The sequence below is a fragment of the Pseudophryne corroboree genome, chromosome 4 (assembly GCF_028390025.1).
Source record: "Pseudophryne corroboree isolate aPseCor3 chromosome 4, aPseCor3.hap2, whole genome shotgun sequence".
NCBI classification, from domain to species: domain Eukaryota; kingdom Metazoa; phylum Chordata; class Amphibia; order Anura; family Myobatrachidae; genus Pseudophryne; species Pseudophryne corroboree.
Genome location: NC_086447.1, coordinates 688,481,551 through 688,497,431, shown reverse-complemented (window position 1 = coordinate 688,497,431; position 15,881 = coordinate 688,481,551). Strand labels below are relative to the sequence as shown.

The 15,881-nt window shown below is 43.8% G+C and overlaps 1 protein-coding gene across 2 annotated transcripts in view; it reads left to right on the top strand.

The window, feature by feature from the left end:
* The window catches only part of LOC134910166 (sulfotransferase 6B1-like), a 114,048-nt gene that overhangs the window by 52,439 nt on the left and 45,728 nt on the right, over positions 1-15,881 (top strand). The window contains exon 1 of one of the 2 annotated variants that reach the window (XM_063917892.1): positions 9,074-9,297. The exons of the other annotated variant lie outside the window; for it this stretch is intronic. Coding sequence (XP_063773962.1) covers positions 9,099-9,297 — 199 coding nt within the window. The 5' untranslated portion in view covers positions 9,074-9,098. Of the gene's footprint in view, positions 1-9,073; positions 9,298-15,881 lie in introns of those variants that run through there. 2 annotated transcript variants of the gene reach the window in all.

The window sequence follows — 15,881 nt, the reverse complement described above, 5'->3', positions numbered from 1 at the left end:
ACATCCAATCAGTCAAACTACCTTTCCCAGAATCCATGATGGGATTCTGATGTTTTGCGGTTTCCGCGATCGCGGACTTCTGGCCAGCGGATCAGCTTCTCAAAGAGATCCCGGTTTCACTAAACATGGACTTTATTTGATTTCTACTTGTTACTCTGTGCCTCTCATCTATTATGATGTAGACGTTTTTATTGTTCATCTGGTTCCAGTCAGGTGACCCGCACTGGAAGTGATGTCATCACTTATCACTTCTGTGTGCTATAAATATCAGGACCATGTGCTAGTTACCCCTACGCCTAGAAAAATAGTCTTGTGACTCGAAACGCGTTGGTTAAAGGAGGCATTACATCGGTGGACACTGCGTAAAGCTCTGAGGGAAGTTAGGACCAGTCTAGGCATTACAATTGGGGACTCCTAAGTTGGCTAACTGTTCCCATAAGATCTTCACTTTCTCCAGGGGTTGGTATCTCCACTGAATAATGCTTTTCATGAGTTTTAATTAATTGTATTCAATAAATGTTTATCTTATCATAACCGGACGGACAACACTGGTGTTAAAGAAACCGCTATATAAGGATCCATGCAGCACAAACTGTGAGTGTTAGGTACGCATCTGCCTGCCAACAGTATAAAGATACCATGATGTGTGTCAACATACCTCTACCTGTGTAAGTTAGGTGTGTTGATTTCAACACCTTTGCTTTTAAAGATCACACAACATCTATTTGCTTGACCAGTCCAGTCACAGTTCAAAGATACCTTTATGAGTGTTTGCACACCTGTGTCTGTGTAAGTTAGATGTGTTCATCACACAGGATTTCTTTTATGTGAAGAAATAGATTCCGTTCCATATCTCATTGTGACACAAAGATACCCTTATATGCTTTAGCTATCTAACTCACACTTGTGAGGTGTGCCAGCTTTATCACGTGATTGAAGATTATGATATTAGACCATTCCTTGATGTCATAACACTACTACACATTGTGTGCTTTATGTTATATCTTTCATATATCCTCGAGTGCCTATTCCAACACCTGAAGTGGAACATTCTAGGATATCCATCTTGATACATTCACTACAGCTAAGTATACTAGCATCAATCATATGTATATCCCCCACCTCCACCTACGGTAGCGCCATCTCTTCCACACACCCACAATGTTTCCTTTTTTCAATTCTTGGACCAATTTGGGATAGATCCATTAGTGGATATAGAAGGCACCTACCCACAAGAAGCATCACGAAGGACTTCACCACAATTTTCTACTACTTCTAAGCTGTGGAAGACATTGCACCGGCAATTTCTGCCCCCTCAGCTTCCTTATTTATACCTAAAGCTAAGATTCTATAGGCTGGTGGAACCAGGACCCCTCCATGGAAGTGAGAAGGACAAAGCAGACATTTGCCAGAATCCAAGATGGCGGCACCAGCACCCAGCGCTGAGGACACAGCTCCCAGCCTGCTTCACTCTATGATCCAGGGTCAGACTCCACGGTCCCCCTGCCAACTTGCCCGCACACCTTACCCAGCGCCAACAGCCCACACCACTGCCGGACAGACCCCGCCAGAGTGCCCGGACTGGTAAGTCCCGGACCCCCCGAACTTTCCCAGGCCAATCCATGACAATATAGGTGCAGGGTGTGTGGTGTGTTCTCTCCTGGACACAGGGCCTGTGTACACCACACACCCTGTATCCATTATCGATGCGTAGGAAGTTATAGGCTGGAGGCTGGAGGAGAGAAAATTCCGCACACAATGGAGGAAAGCGTTCTTCACTGTTAGGGCAATAAGGATTTGGAATTCCTTGCCAGGGAAGGTGGTAATGGTGGACACTATAAATGCATTTAAAAGGGGATTGGATGAATTTCTGATTGAAAAGGCTATCCAAGGCTACAACATTTAAAATATTGAAGTTGTTAATCCGGGTGTAACGTGATTGTAGTTGTAAACTGTAGTTGTTAACTAGTCATAAAACATTCTTCTGCAGGTACATTAAAATCAACTCAACTTAATTCAATAAACAGGTTGAGCATTTTGCCTCTTTTCAACCTCAATTACTATGTTACTATGTTACTATGTTATATGTTATTATTGATGTGTATGGAGAATATGGTAGCCCTACAAGTCCTACCATTTTAAATACTAAACAACCAACGGCATTAAATGAGTGACCACTTTTTTATCTAACACAAGATGTGGGAGAAATGGGTTTTAGGTGCCCCCCTCAACCGTTCATCCCCCCACCCACCCCTAATTGTGGAAAATTAGATTTTTTGGTGTATTGTCTGGTTATTATCAGACAACTACTAAGGAATCCTCATGTGTATATGCCAGTATATGGGATGGGGGTGGCATAATGAGCCCTTGACCTATGATTTTTTTTTTCTGTTGCGCTGGGTTGTATTGTCTGATTATCACAGGTGACCACCAGACAATAGCTGCAAAGCGGGCACCATAATTTGAAAGAGTGCACTAACGTCCCCACATTTACAGTCGCAATTATGGGTGTGATACCCATATATGAGTCACCCATATAATTAAAACATCTATTTTCCGTGGCGGAGGGTAATAATGTCTGGTGGTCACCAGACAATAGCTACAGTGGGCATCATAATTTGAAGAAGTGGAATCCTCTCTTTCAAATATGAGTGCCTACAATGTTTCTGGTGTCATAGTAGAGGTGAGAGGGTGCATAGCGTCCCGCCCCATATACAGAAAAGATACATTTTCTATAGTGCCAGGTAACATTGTACGATGATCATGTGTGCCCCGTATATAGAAAACATAATTTTTTGTGGTGTAGGTTAGTATTGTCTGGTGATCACTTGAAAGATGGGACTGCTATACTGATGTGCTCTCAGATGAGCTGTTGGTAATCTACACATGATTATGATGCACTGTACATTAATCAAAGTACATTTCCATAGTCTTACGCTGCAAGTCTTTATTCACAGTGTGAGTGACAGGCAGGAAGCGTTTGGAGAGGTAACTGGCCAGCAAGAACACAGGTGTGTCTCATCTGCCTACAACTGCGATCACGTATGCACAAAACATGGCATCAGCAAATCAGTTCTCACCAGCCATTCTGTGCGATTATATGATTACTCAGGGAGTGAGTTATGGAAAAATCTGTGATCATCGCTGAGTATTTGTTTGCAATTGCAAGAATCTGCAAAGTCTCCAGTGGGTGTCCCAATAGAAATCCATGCGTCTGTATCATTTGCATATTTTTGCACATCCACTGCACAGGGGATCGCAGCTGCAAATGCAATAGCATACAACTCGCTGTTTAAGCTGATATGTAAATGATGAGTTCCACTCATCAATTGCAATGAGAAGGGTTTAATATAAAGCCAATGTCCAACAACCTAAGACCAGTTCATGCAGGGTCAGTGCTGCAAGTATGGCGGTACGGGGTGGTACTGCGTACCGGTAAGAAATTCCCAGGCAGTACGCCACCTTGCAGACACCGGGTGTCAGAGAAAGGAGAACGTAGCATGTGACTCTCCTCTCCTGCCCCTCTCCTGCCTGCCCAGTCACTCCCCCTGAGTCTGGCGGCAGCGTGTGTATCACTGAAACGCCGGTTCATGAGCCAATCAGAGCTCGCAGATCAGGAGCCGCCGCTGCCGGACTGTGAGCTCTCAATTGGCTCGTGGACCGGCACCAGATCTGATATACAGGACGCCGCTGCTGCAGGAGGACTCGGAGACCAGACTGAGAGCAGGCGAGGGACAGGAGGGGTGTTGTGCTCTCCTCTCCCCGACAGCAGCAACAACAACGGTGAGTTGCACTGTGGGGGCATGTGTATCTGGCAAAATGGGGGCATATCTGGCACTGTTTGGACATATCTGGCACTCTGGGGGCATATTTGGCACAGTGGGGGCATATGTGTATCTGGCACTGTGGGGGCATATCTGGCACTGTGGAGGCATGTGTGTCTGGCACTATTTGGGCATATATGGCACTGTTTGGGCATATATGGCACTCTGAGGGCATGTGTATCTGGCACTGTGGGGGCATATCTGGCAATGTGGGGCATATCTGGCACTGTGGGGGAATATGTGTATCTGGCACTGTGGGGGCATATCTAGCACTGTGGGGCTATGTGTATCTGCCACTGTGGGGGCATGTGTATCTGGTACTGTGCGGGCATATCTGGCACTGTAGGGGCATATTTGTATCTGGCACTATTGGGGGCATATGTGTATCTGGCACGGCACTATTAGGGGCATATGTGAATCACGCCTCCATTTTCATTGGCCATACCCCATGTGGCATGTGGCCACACTCATTTTTTGCAGCGCGTGCGCATACAGTACCTCTAAGATTTTTATTACTTGCACCACTGGTTTCTGTATAGAAGTGATATTGGTTGATTTAATATCCATATTATTAAGCTGGGTATACACTAGACCAGAGGTTCTCAAACGCGGTCCTCAATGCACACCAACAGTCCAGGTTTTAAGCATATCCATGCTTGGCCACAGGTGACATAATTAGCACCTTAGTTAATTTGATTTAACCATCTGTGCTGAGCCGTGGATATATATCTAAAACCTGGACCATTGGAATGCCTTGAGGCCCGCGTTTGAGAGGCTCTGCACTAGACAATATATTATTGGACTATTTGTCATTTTGAGCAGAATTGGAAAAACAAATCATCTACATCGTTTAGTGCAGAGGTTCCCAAACGCGGTCCTCAAGGTACCCCAAGGTCCAGGTTTTAGGTATATCCATAGCTCAGCACCAATGGTTACATTAAATAGACTGGGGTACTAATTAAATCACCTGTGGTCAAGCATGGATAAACCTAAAACCTGGACCATTGGGGTGCCTTGAGGACCGCATTTGGGAACCTCTGGTCTAGTGTACAGTATATGCACTATAGTGCGCTCCTGTGCATCGTTCCTGGCATCATCTCATCTGCCTGCAGTGCAGATCTGAAGATATCCTTAACAACAGCACGCTCCAGGATGTGGTCACTGAATGATATGCGGTCGCTCAATATATCGTTTAGTGTGTACGGCCGACCGGCATATCATTCTATCAGTTATGCCATCAGCGTCAATCTGGGATCACCTAATGCACAGGTTATCAAACTCGGTCCTCAAGATCCCACACAGTGCATGTATTCCAGGTCTCCTCACAGAATCACAAATGAAATAATTAGCTCCACCTTTTAAAATGTGTCAGTGAGTAATTAATACACCTGTGCACCTGCTGGGTTACCTGCAAAACATGCACTGTGTGGGGTCCTGAGGACCGAGTTTGAGAACCTATGACCTAATGTGTACCCAACATTACTCTCTGATTTAAAGTTGGATTCATGTTATCGTTTAATAATATTTATTGTCTTACTAAAATACAAAAAAATGATTTTGTTTTAACTATTTCTTGTTCCTGATTTGTGTTATTCAAACAATCAGGCATTTGCTGTTTTATCGTAGTTACATAAATTTGTATGTAGACATAAGCATAAGTACTGAAGGCAGCTTCTTGCAGATGTACAGGATAGTATCCCTATCCCTTTAAACTGGGACACTCATGAATTACACAGGTTCTGTGGCTGGCTGACTTCAAGCCTGCATTTCAGCTGGTTTTAATTAGAGATGAGCGCCTGAAATTTTTCGGGTTTTGTGTTTTGGTTTTGGGTTCGGTTCCGCGGCCGTGTTTTGGGTTCGAACGCGTTTTGGCAAAACCTCACCGAATTATTTTTGTCGGATTCGGGTGTGTTTTGGATTCGGGTGTTTTTTTCCAAAAACACTAAAAAACAGCTTAAATCATAGAATTTGGGGGTCATTTTGATCCCAAAGTATTATTAACCTCAAAAACCATAATTTACACTCATTTTCAGTCTATTCTGAATACCTCACACCTCACAATATTATTTTTAGTCCTAAAATTTGCACCGAGGTCGCTGTGTGAGTAAGATAAGCGACCCTAGTGGCCGACACAAACACCGGGCCCATCTAGGAGTGGCACTGCAGTGTCACGCAGGATGTCCCTTCCAAAAAACCCTCCCCAAACAGCACATGACGCAAAGAAAAAAAGAGGCGCAATGAGGTAGCTGTGTGAGTAAGATTAGCGACCCTAGTGGCCGACACAAACACCGGGCCCATCTAGGAGTGGCACTGCAGTGTCACGCAGGATGGCCCTTCCAAAAAACCCTCCCCAAACAGCACATGACGCAAAGAAAAAAAGAGGCGCAATGAGGTAGCTGACTGTGTGAGTAAGATTAGCGACCCTAGTGGCCGACACAAACACCGGGCCCATCTAGGAGTGGCACTGCAGTATGTATGTATAAAGAAAGAAAAAAAAACCACGGTTAGGTGGTATATACAATTATGGACGGGCTGCCGAGTGCCGACACAGAGGTAGCCACAGCCGTGAACTACCGCACTGTACTGTGTCTGCTGCTAATATATAGACTGGTTGATAAAGAGATAGTATACTCGTAACTAGTATGTATGTATAAAGAAAGAAAAAAAAACCACGGTTAGGTCACTGGTATATACAATTATGGACGGGCTGCCGAGTGCCGACACAGAGGTAGCCACAGCCGTGAACTACCGCACTGTACACTGGTTGATAAAGAGATAGTAGTATACTCGTAACAACTAGTATGACGACGGTATAAAGAATGAAAAAAAAACCACGGTTAGGTGGTATATAATACAATTATGGTTGGACGGACTGCCTGCCGAGTGCCGACACAGAGGTAGCCACAGCCGTGAACTACCGCACTGTACACTGGTAGATAAAGAGATAGTAGTATACTCGTAACAACTAGTATGACGACGGTATAAAGAATGAAAAAAAAACCACGGTTAGGTGGTATATAATACAATTATGGTTGGACGGACTGCCTGCCGAGTGCCGACACAGAGGTAGCCACAGCCGTGAACTACCGCACTGTACACTGGTTGATAAAGAGATAGTAGTATACTCGTAACAACTAGTATGACGACGGTATAAAGAACGAAAAAAAAACCACGGTTAGGTGGTATATATTATAATACAATTATGGATGGACGGACTGCCTGCCGAGTTCCGACACAGAGGTAGCCACAGCCGTGAACTACCGCACTGTACACTGGTTGATAAAGAGACAGTAGTATACTCGTAACAACTAGTATGACGACGGTATAAAGAACGAAAAAAAAAACACGGTTAGGTGGTATATATTATAATACAATTATGGATGGACGGACTGCCTGCCGAGTTCCGACACAGAGGTAGCCACAGCCGTGAACTACCGCACTGTACACTGGTTGATAAAGAGATAGTAGTATACTCGTAACAACTAGTATGACTGACTATGACGGTATAAAGAATGAAAAAAAAACCACGGTTAGGTGGTATATATTATAATAATACAATTATGGATGGACGGACTGCCTGCCGAGTTCCGACACAGAGGTAGCCACAGCCGTGAACTACCGCACTGTACACTGGTTGATAAAGAGATAGTAGTATACTCGTAACAACTAGTATGACTGACTATGACGGTATAAAGAATGAAAAAAAAACCACGGTTAGGTGGTATATATTATAATACAATTATGGATGGACGGACTGCCTGCCGACTGCCGACACAGAGGTAGCCACAGCCGTGAACTACCGCACTGTACACTGGTTGATAAAGAGATAGTAGTATACTCGTAACAACTAGTATGACACTATGACGGTATAAAGAATGAAAAAAAAACCACGGTTAGGTGGTATATATTATAATACAATTATGGATGGACGGACTGCCTGCCGACTGCCGACACAGAGGTAGCCACAGCCGTGAACTACCGCACTGTACACTGGTTGATAAAGAGATAGTAGTATACTCGTAACAACTAGTATGACTGACTATGACGGTATAAAGAATGAAAAAAAAACCACGGTTAGGTGGTATATATTATAATAATACAATTATGGATGGACGGACTGCCTGCCGAGTTCCGACACAGAGGTAGCCACAGCCGTGAACTACCGCACTGTACACTGGTTGATAAAGAGATAGTAGTATACTCGTAACAACTAGTATGACTATGACGACGGTATAAAGAAAGAAAAAAAAATACCACGGTTAGGTGGTATATAATTATACAATTATGGATGGACGGACTGCCTGCCGAGTGCCGACTGCCGACACAGAGGTAGCCACAGCCGTGAACTACCGCACTGTACTGTGTCTGCTGCTAATATAGACTGGTTGATAAAGAGATAGTATACAACAATATACTACTATACTGGTGGTCAGGCACTGGTCACCACTAGTCACACTGGCAGTGGCACTCCTGCAGCAAAAGTGTGCACTGTTTAATTTTAAATTAATATAATATTATGTACTCCTGGCTCCTGCTATAACAACCTGCAGTGCTCCCCAGTCTCCCCCACAATTATTATAAGCTTTTATACATTGATGTGCAGCACACTGGGCTGAGCTGAGTGCACACAGACTGAGTCACACTGTGTGACTGCTGTGTATCGTTTTTTTCAGGCAGAGAACGGATATAGCAGAGAACGGATATATTAAATAAAAGTTAACTTAACAACAACTGCACTGGTCACTGTGGTAAACTCTGTCTGCACAATCTCTCTCTCTCTCTCTCTCTTCTAATCTATTCTAATGGAGAGGACGCCAGCCACGTCCTCTCCCTATCAATCTCAATGCACGTGTGAAAATGGCGGCGACGCGCGGCTCCTTATATAGAATCCGAGTCTCGCGAGAATCCGACAGCGTCATGATGACGTTCGGGCGCGCTCGGGTTAACCGAGCAAGGCGGGAAGATCCGAGTCGCTCGGACCCGTGAAAAAAAAAGTGAAGTTCGTGCGGGTTCGGATTCAAAGAAACCGAACCCGCTCATCTCTAGTTTTAATCAGCCACAGAACCTGTGTAATCCAGGAGTGTTGCGTTTTAATGGGATAGTAATGTAAGCCTCTGCAGAAGTCAGAAGGTTACACACTGCAATGCATTATGTGAGTGGGGCCTCTTGCAGGCGGTGGCCTTGTTTGTTCAGCCCCTTTTTGTATACTAAGGGAAGTTAAGAGAACACTGTAGATTGTTGTTTGCAGTTTATGCAATCCCTTTTGGCATTACAATGGCGAGCAAGCAGCAGTTTGCTGAAGAGGTGAGGAAAGCATTTGAAGAAGCTAAAAACATTCCAAAGGATAAGCTGATATTCACATACAATGGAGTCTTGTACCCTGCAGCAACATGTGACAGTGATACATTTAAAGCTATTGAATCATTTGAGACTCGCGATGATGATTTGATGCTTGTAGCTTATCCCAAATGTGGTAAGTAATAGGCTATAGAAAATATACTGTATACTATACCAAATCCAGTCCCCAAGGATCCCTAACAATGCATGTTTTACAGATATCCTAGTTGGTGCAAAGCTGCAGTAGGCTTATCATACTATCCCTTTAAAGCAGGACACTAATACTAGTGATGGGAAATCTAGTTCAGTTCGGTGATTAGTTCATTATGATCTAGTTCACTGAAAAGATTAGTTCAGAAGATTAGTTCATCTAGTTCATTTAGTTCATCATTTCACTCACTGACTGAGACTGAAAGGAGTGATTAGATTTAGAACTAGTCTAGACTATTACACATAGAGTAGGCATTTATAATACTAGCTCATTGTAGGAGTTATAATCTTTTTCAAATGATCAGATGTGTGTAATATGTCAGATTTTTTATTTTTAAGAAAAGCAATAAGTTATATAGCAACCTTATACTGACATATGTATCTCTGCAATATTAATCCCATTGTTGGTACTCCTTTTTACTTCATAATAGGCAAGTTAAAGACCCAAATCCAGAGTAATGTCATAAATCACTTTTAGTTTTTTTCTGCTTTTAAAATACAGTAATTAAAAGAAAAGAAAAAGTCCCTTTGCCCCAATGTAACAGACCTTAGAGAGATAAAGTGGAGATGTTGCAAAGCAACCCATTAGCTTCTGTCATTTATGTTCAACAGTATATAAAGTGACAGAAGCTGATTGGTTGCTAGGGGCAACTGCTCAACTTTATGTCACTTGAAGGTTCATAGTACATATCCCCCTGTGTCTTGTGTGGAGTAATCATACCCTACAGAAGGCATGTCCAAACTGCGGCCCTCCAGCTGTTGTGAAACTACATATCCCAGCATGCCCTGACACAGTTTTTCCGTCAGAGAATGCTAAAGCTGTGTCAGGGCATGCTGAGATGTGTAGTTTCTCAACAGCTGGAGGGCCGCAGTTTGGACATGCCTGCCCTACAGGATAGCATGCAGCACTCAGCACTGTGTCTTTAGCTGATTGGGAGTGTAGCTTGTCACCTAATATACTGGAGGAATGAATCATGGCTATATGCAGTTCAGTATCAGCTCCATACAATGCATATGCCTGAGCACAGCAGTGCCACACATGGTAGCTGAGAAGTACTGCACTGACTCGTATGGCTGTATGAGTCATTGAGTCAGTGAACTGATCAGTGAACTGTAATGAATCACTGAACTACTGAACTACTTGCTGAACTACTGAACTACTTGCAAGGAGAGTGACTCGTGAGTCGTCAGGACAATGCAGTTCACTCAGCTTCATAGAGTCCACCACTGACTTCATGAGCACAGCAGTGACCCCTGTGGCAGCTGAGGTAAACTGACTCATGAGAATTCAGTATTCACTCTCACTCACACACTGATTGGTTGCTATGGGCAACATCACTTCTATAGAACTACCTAAGTATATGTACCATCATATTTTTAATTATTTCAAGACTGAAGGTTCATCAGACAGACATACATATCCCCCTATGTCTTGTGTAGAGTAATCGGACCCTACAGCAGGCATGTCCAAACTGCGGCCCTCCAGCTGTTGAGAAACTACATATCCCAGCATGCCCTGACACAGCTTTAGCATTCTCTGACATCTGACAGCAAAACTGTGTCAGGGCATGCTGGGATATGTAGTTTCACAACAGCTGGAGGGCCGCAGTTTGGACATGCCTGCCCTACAGGATAGCATGCAGCACTCAGAATTTGTCTTTGGTTGATTGGTAGTGACAGTGTACCTTGTGACCACCTAATATGCTAGGTGAATTAATCATGGCTATATGCAGTTCAGTATCAGCTCCATACAATGCATATGCCTGAGCACAGCAGTGGCACACATGGTAGCTGAGAAGTACTGCACTGACTCGTATGGCTGTATGAGTCATTGAGTCAGTGAACTGATCAGTGAACTGTAATGAATCACTGAACTACTGAACTACTTGCTGAACTACTGAACTACTTGCAAGGAGAATGACTCACGAGTCGTCAGGACAATGCAGTTCACTCAGCTCCACAGAGTGAGTCCACTCCATGTCTGAGCACAGCAGTGACCCCTGTGGCAGCAGATATGTACTGGCTCATGAGTACTGCTGAGTGAGAGCTGAATAAAAACAGTGCTGCAGCAGCACCTACACAACACCCAGCAGAAGATTTAGCACAGCAATATGCACAGGAACCAGTAGTACCAGAAGCAGCAGCAAGTGTTTGGACATCTGGACTAATAGGACAGTGATTGTATCACAGAAAGGTGAGCAGCATGACCACACATGCTCACTCACAGACACACATAGGGGTAAATTTACTAAGGTGGGAGATTTTTAGAACTGGTGATGTTGCCCATGGCAACCAATCAAATTCTACTTACCATTTATCTAGCTGCTTCTAGCAGATAATAAATATAATCAGATTGGTTGCTATGGGCAACATCACCAATTCTAAAAAATCTCCCACCTTAGTAAATTTACCCCATACACTTTGGCTAGGCAGCGCAGATGCTATTTTTTATTAGATCTGATTGTTGTACTTTTAACTTTCATTTCACAGCATCAGATTCAGGAAGTGAAAATCCAGTGAATGAGACAGTGAGAAGCCTAATGCTGGCTCTATTCTGTCTGTGTCTGACTCCTCCTTCCTGATGAACTAATCTTTGCCAAAGCTGTGAACTGAACGAACTAGTTCACTTTGAAGATTAGTTCATTTTGAACTAATCATTCATGAACTACCCATCACTAACTAATACATTACACAGGTTCTGTGGATGGCTGACTTCAACCCTGCATTTCTCCTGGCTTTAATCAGCCACAGAACCTATGGAATTTGTGACAGCCCCAATTTAAATGGATAGTATGGTAAGTCAATGCATAGGTGTATTCATTACTGACTGACACATTATAAAAGAACCAAAGGTAGTGCTAAGTATTTCACCTATGATACTGAGGAGATCTGCAAAACATGCACTGCTAGGAGTCCCTAAAGGTCAGGAGTTGGATGTCACTGTCTATATACTGTACACCGCATACTGAACCAATTGGAAAAAGTTACAGAAGAGAAGGAAATATATTAAAGTAAACAATATTTAAATTTACACATATTATCATAGAAAACAATTTTATAATCCATTGCAATAATATAGGATTGCAGCAAATATAAATAGCAAATGTTGCATAATACCATTGTTAGTTTTCTGCAAAAACTGAGCTGTTTCCCTCTATTTTTCACAACAGGATTTAGCCAGCAGACTCCATTCATTTTTTATTTTTTTTAATTGTTCCAGTAACCTCCACAGATAGCAGTTACATGTACTGTTGCAGGAAAGCTGATACATTAAAATGTTTATGTATTTCTGCTGCCTAAGGGACTGATTCAGGTTTGTTAGCAAAGCAAAAAAGTATGCAGCAAAACCATGTTGCACTGCAGGTGTGGCAGATGTACCGTGCAGAGAGAGTTATAGGCCCTACACACTGGGCGATAATTCTCAAAGATATGAACGATCTCGTTCATTAATGAACGAGATACCGTTCATATCTTTGAGTGTGGAGGCACCAGCGATGAACGATGCGCGTCCCTGCGCTCGTTCAACGCTGGTGCCCCGTCGGTTGTGCATGCAGGCCAATATGGACGATCTCGTCCATATTTGCCTGCACTTCTATGAAGCCGTGTGACGGGGGAGTGAAGAAACTTCACTGCCCCCCCTCCTCTGGGTCGGCCGTATACACCGTCGGGCAGCTCGGCGACGGATCGTTAAATGTGTAGGGCCCTTAGGATTTCCGTGGGTTATATTATTTCTGTGCATGGTAAAAACTGGCATCTTTTGCATGTAGCCCACAAATGTTAGACAGCTTTATTTTTACACCGCATTTAGATTTCATTTTAAACACATCCCACCCAAATCTAAATCTCTCTGCACATGTTACATGGTTTTGGCCAGTTGTGTGCTTTTTTTGCTTTGCTAACAAACCTGAATCAGGCCAGAAGGTTGATTACCCAATATCCTTAAGATCCAGTAATACAGCATGTTTAATGTTATTCCAGTCACCAGCGCCAACGCTGAAATTCTTAACATAAATATGCTGGAGAGTGTTAGGGTTAGGCTGCAGGGGAGGGTGAGGGGATTGGTATGTGTGTGTTTAGTATTAGGCCACGGGAGGGGAGGGTTAGGCTGCAGGAGGGTTAGGGTTAGTTAGTTTAGCACCTGTTGGGATGGCGGTGTCAGTATTCTGACCGCCAGCATCCTCACTGCCGGTATACCATACCCAACCCATTGTGAGGGAGGCTTAATGGAGGCAACTTAAATGACTCCAATGAGCTTACTTCCAATAAAAAACAAGAAAATAGAGCAGGTGGTATCAGAGGCAGAACTCTGGGAGGAAACGGAGTCATCTGCCGTCGGGCTCCTGCTCTGAAGGGGGGCACCTCTCCTCCCATTCTGTGACACCATTGAATTAAGTTAGTTGATAGCTGTCGCTGTCTTTTCAGTGGCCGACTTCCTCACTGGTCCCTACACCTTACAAATCACACCCTCTTTATTATACTGAATATACACATTTTACAAGTGTCATACCCAGGATTAGAAACCACAAAATATTACACTGGAAGCAGACACCTTACTGATGAAGCTATTTGCTCCTGTATAGGAAATATGAGAATTTTAACTATATGAAGCTACTTCTCTGACGATTACACGTAACTTCATATATAGTTAGAATTCTCATGCTTTCTCTACAGGAGCAAATAACTCCATCAGTAAAGTGTCTGCTGTTAGTGTAACAGGTTATGGGTTCTAATCCTGGGCATGACTGCTAAGAAAGAAATGTGTGATTAAAAAAAAAAAAAGACCATTAAATGCATAAATACAGTATATAAATTTTTTTCAGAACACTCCATATCCCCACACATTTTATATATATATATATATATATATATATATATATATATATATATATTTTATTATACACAAGCACACATACATACATATATTTATCTTAATATAGGAAATAGGGGGGCACCAATATTTATCTTGCCTCCGGGCAACTGTGACGAACTTACGCCACTGGGTGGTATAATATAGAAGAAGTTGTCCATGGGCTCAAACATGTGTCAGTATGGTGTAATTCGCACCTATAGTTTCCATCACCATACATACGGGAGTGTTGCAAGGGTGGGTCTGGTGGACTCTGGACACTGGAAAAGTTAGAGGGTGCACCACCGTCTGCCCCCCCCCCCCCCCCCCTCCACCCGCTTTACCATGGGCCACTGTACAGGCAGAGCAGGAGAAGGAGAAGCAGAGGGGCACACACTGACTCGGAGACTTGGAAGGGAACAGGGCAGGCCAGAGGCAATAGCAAGAGCCAGCTGCTCTACTTTGTGGCTTAGGGCCTAATTCAATATGGAACGCTGCTGTGTGCGCATGCACAGAAACCGCACTGCGCGTGCGCACACTGAGATGCGACGGCATCTCACGTGTGAATACCTCTGCCTGATTGAGAGGCAGAGGTATTCATGGCACATATAGTGGCAGGCTGCTAAATCAGATTGTGATGTCACTCAGGTGCTAAAAGGGAGGGGTAATTCTGTGTAAGAAAAAACAATTTGTGTTCCCTAATGCACACTGAGTGAAAAAATAATACTACATAATAATCAGATAATACGGAGATCTTAGTTGCGTATATCTGCAGATATAGGGTTAAGCCCCCAGGCCGATCGGCAAGGTGTCTCCGTCACTGGGGGTCCCTAATACCTAGTATTAGGGACCCCCAGTGATGGAGACGCCTTGCCGATCGGCCTGGGGGCTTAACCCTATATATGCAGATATACACAACTATGATCTCTGTATTATCTGATTATTATGTAGTATTATTTTTCACTCAGTGTGCATTAGAGAACACAAATTGTTTTAGAGGCATTCATGGGACTGGAGGGGGCATTGCATCTATGTTGAGGGGTGTGGTCCGGACAACGCAGGCCATTTGCGGAGCAGGCTGCAGCGACTGCATGATGTCACACAGCCGCTGCGACCCAAAAGACGGTGGGCTGCCATCTGCCTTAGCAGCTAGACCGCATAGGCAGAGGGAAACCCTAAACATGCAAAAGCATGTTTTTGCATGCTTGGGGGGAGGGGGCAGGACCTGGCATAAGGGGAGCAGCCTTGCCCTGTGCTGGGTATCCCCCCACATGTCAGTGTAATGGGTTGTAGATGTGCAATTTTTTTGCGCAGCTAAAATCCATGCTGAATTAGGCCCTTAATGTGTATAAGAGGTTCTACTGTGTGGCGTAACGTGTATAAGGGTCTCTGCTGTGTTGCAAAATGTGTTTAAGGGTCTCTGCTGTGTGGTGTAACGTGTATAAGGGGCTCTGCTGTGTGGCGTAACGTGTTTAATGGGCTCTGCTGTGTGGCGTAACTTGTATAAGGGACTCTGCTGTGTGGTGTAATGTGAATAACAGATGCTACTCTGTGGTGTAATGTGTATAAAGCTAGGTACACACTATACAGTTATTGGGCCAATTTGTCACTGATTGGGACATCAGCCTGATTTATTGCATAGTGTGTACAAACGATCGTGTCAG